Source organism: Austrofundulus limnaeus, unplaced genomic scaffold (genome assembly GCF_001266775.1).
Source record: "Austrofundulus limnaeus strain Quisiro unplaced genomic scaffold, Austrofundulus_limnaeus-1.0 Scaffold1723, whole genome shotgun sequence".
In the NCBI taxonomy this organism is placed as follows: Eukaryota; Metazoa; Chordata; class Actinopteri; order Cyprinodontiformes; family Rivulidae; genus Austrofundulus; species Austrofundulus limnaeus.
In genome coordinates, this window is record NW_013954125.1 from 17,347 (window position 1) to 21,111 (window position 3,765).

Consider the following 3,765-nt stretch of genomic DNA (forward strand, 5'->3'; position numbering starts at 1 on the left):
GTAGCAACTTTCTACTTCTTGACTTTTTATAAAATGTAAGTAGAAGTATATAGGCTGAAAGATAATTACTCAAGTAAAGTACAGATACCCAACAATTCTACTTAAGTACAGTAACAAAGTATTTGTACTCAGTTACTTTACAACTCTGGCTGGGGGGACGAATTTGGAAACAAATTAGTATAATTCTTCAGGGGCCACAAATGGCCCCTAGGCCACACTTTGGACACCCCTGGACTAGACCATGAGCTTATGGAAGAATTAGACCTGTTTATATTAACCTATATTATATTTATATTAAATATAATGTTTATATCAAATATAATGGGGGGGACGGCCGGGAACCGTTAGGTCACTGGTTCGATCCCCTGCCCATCTGTCTCAGTTGTTGTGTCCTTGGGCAAGACACTTAACTATTATTATTATTACTATTATACTGTTAACTATTATGAGTTGAAAGACTCGTTTATCCATTAATTTCATTTTGTTGTTGAGTCACTGAGCCTGCAGCAGCTGTGCCTGACAGTCCGAGCTGAGGGAGAAAAGCAGCTCTGACCGATCTGAGCTGCAGGAGGACTCTCCTGTCAGTGGAAGGTTAGAGGACCGGCTCTGCTGCATGACTGGACCTGTGGGACAGATCTGATGAGCTACAAGCTGCAGGACACAGACAACACTCAGATGAACTCCTCAGCTCATCCTGAAGCAGAKGGACCAGGCAGGACCAGGACCAGGACCAGGACCAGGACCTTGGCTCTGACTGTGTGCTCTGCTGCCATAGGAGGCACGTTCCAGTACGGCTACAACATCTCCATCATCAACGCTCCCACCAGCTACATCCAGAGCTTCATCAACCACACGTACGTGGAGCGCTGGGGCAGCGCTCTGGACCCGTCTCAGGTGACCCTGCTGTGGACCCTCATCGTGTCGGCCTTCTCTCTGGGTGGGCTGCTGGGGGCTCTGTTAGCAGGGCCCATGGCGGTGCGCTTCGGCAGGAAGCAGTCCCTGCTTGTGAACAACTCCTTCCTGTTGGTGGGGGCTGCTCTGGTGCTGAGCTGCAGGCTGGCCCGGGCCTTTGAGCTGATCGTGGTGTCCAGGTTCCTGGTGGGGGTCAACGCGGGGGTCAGCATGAACGTGCAGCCCATGTACTTTGGAGAGAGCGCTCCGAAGCACCTGAGAGGGGCCGTGGCCTTTTCCTCGGCAGTCTTCACTGCCTTTGGGATCTTCTTTGGCCAGGTTGTGGGCCTGACTGAGCTGCTGGGATCAGAACCTCTCTGGCCCTACCTTCTAGCTAGTAACGCTGTGGCGGGCCTGGTCCAGCTGCTGACGCTCCCCTGGTTCCCTGAAAGCCCCAGGTATCTCCTCATGGACCGGGGGGACAGGGAAGCCTGTGTCCAGGCYCTGACACGGCTCCGTGGAGGACAGCTTCCTGCCCTGGAGCTGGAGGAGATGCTTCAGGAGCAGCAGCAGATGTGTGCTGCAGTCAAATGTGGTGCTGTAGCGCCTGCAAAGACCCCCTGGTCACTGTTGAAGGATGGGGACCTACGGTACCAGCTGAAGACCATCATGGTTTCCAGCAGTGCCATGATGCTCTGCGGCAATGACTCCATCTACTTCTACGCCTCGTACATCTTTCAGGAGGCAGGGGTTCCTCAGGACCAGATCCAGTACGTGACCATGGGGACCGGAGCGTCAGAACTCACCGCTGCCATCCTCAGTAACCTTCTGATTGAGCGTGTGGGCCGCAGGTGTCTCCTCATTGGGGGGTACAGTCTGATGATATGTTGGACTGTAGTGTTCACTGTGAGTCTGATCCTGCAGAGCCACAGGGTGCCAGGGATGCCCTTCCTCAGCATGGYCTGTGTGTTCGCCTACATCCTGAGCTTCGGCCTGGGCCCTGCAGGGGTCACAGGGATCCTGCCCGCTGAGATCTTTGACCAGGCAGCTCGACCAGCCGCCTACATGATCGCTGGCTCCCTGATGTGGCTCAGCCTGTTCCTGGTGGGCATGCTGTTCCCCTTCATCGTCAGCGGTCTGGGAAACTACTGCTTCTTACCTTTCTTGGTGGTTTGCTTGGTCTCTGCTGTGGTTTTAGGTCTGATTCTACCAGAGACAAAAGGTAAGACTCTGGCTCAGATCACAGCAGAGTTTGACCGATCCAATGGGACGACWCGGTYGGAACGGTTTGATGAACCTGATCAGGATCAACAAGGCCAGGCATGTTCCCTTACTACCACTGCACATGGTCCTGAGCCAGTCCACAACCATGGACACTGACCTTAGACTTCCAGGGAAACCACAGGATCTTTATGCACATTACATCTTCTAAATCTTAAACGATCCAGGATTAGTTGTAACATTAGACTTTATTTAATAAACATATATTTTAACTGTTAAATAAAGTCTAATGTTACAACTAATCATGATCCCTTTAATGCCATCATGGAAAGATGGCCTCATTTTAATGCAATGAGTAATTAAATTATCTAAAACCACCATTATTGGAAATGAATCTTCTGCTTCATGTTTACCACACACAGCGTTGACCTGCTGACGTTAGTATATAACTTTAATCAGAGACACTGGAAGGGCCAGTTCTGCTAGCTGAGAATCTGTGGCTGACATCTTGCTAGGTGCTACACATCACTTTGTTTACATGACCTACGTCTGGTTAGCATTTAGAAAGTCATAGTTGTCAACTGTCCAGCTGGTCTTTACAAAATACATCTGTACCCATGACACAAGTTTATATTTAAACTACTACAGGTCCTGTGGTTGAAGCAGTAACACACGCAGAGCATCCACTCATTTGTGTCTAAAAGCATCAYAGGACAGTAAAATGGACAGTTTGATAATTCAACTTACATAAAGAAAACACCTGTAAGTTTCTACAGTACACAATAACAATGAATGTACATATTATTTGTCAAASCCAAATACCTTGTATGTGCAGTATGTTGTCATCAGTCCAAAAATACTTGGAAATTTCCTTATTTTACTTGAGCAAATACACACAGCACACATGTTGTGATCCTGTATAAAGCTCCCAACAGGTCAGTGAAGCTTTAAAGACCTGGTGTGTTTTTCATGTCTGCCTTCTCTAACCACAGCTCTGCAGGTAATTTCACTGAAACATATAACTTACATGATGTCACCCTCCATGATTCTGGAAACATCTGGATAACCCCAGTTTACAGACATCACTGGGTTTGGATTCCCAGTTCATACACACGTTACACATAAAACAGGTCAAGTGTTCTGGTGARTTACTGGCTGTTTGGGACAGATTTTTATTGGTACTGATTTATCTGTCAGTACCTGCTTTTAAAGTAATTATAACAGCCTCATCTGGTGTAATAACAGGGAATTAGAYGAATATTTTCAAAGAAGAAACTGAACATAATCATGCATTTTTTGAAGTTTAATTTCTTATTTAAAACCAATGAATGGTAAAACTGGTCTGAGTTTAAATATTTATACTAAGATAYTTTTAGTCATACTGAGTAACACAGAAATAACAGCTTGAGTACTATTCCATCATTGATCGGCCTTTCCTGTGTGTTTTCTGTTGTTACTGAGTCACTGACAAACATTTCTATTAACTAATGTCTGAAAGGTGAGTGTAGCTCAGCTGTTCTCAGTCAGAACTGCAGTAAACATGTGTGATGATGCAACCAAACACAGTCCTTTCAGCCTAACAAACTAACTCAGGTGTGTGTGTGTGTGTGTGTGTGTGTGTGTGTGTGTGTGTGTGTGTGTGTGTGTGTGTGT

The 3,765-nt window shown here is 46.8% G+C and overlaps 1 protein-coding gene across 1 annotated transcript; it reads left to right on the top strand.

The window, feature by feature from the left end:
• Nucleotides 1-352: 352 nt before the first annotated feature.
• Nucleotides 353-3,759, top strand: LOC106536186 (solute carrier family 2, facilitated glucose transporter member 11). Its single transcript, XM_014033394.1, has one exon. The coding sequence runs from the start codon at nucleotides 640-642 to the stop codon at nucleotides 2,269-2,271; it is 1,632 nt and encodes a 543-aa protein (XP_013888848.1). The 5' UTR covers nucleotides 353-639; the 3' UTR covers nucleotides 2,272-3,759.
• Nucleotides 3,760-3,765: the final 6 nt, after the last annotated feature.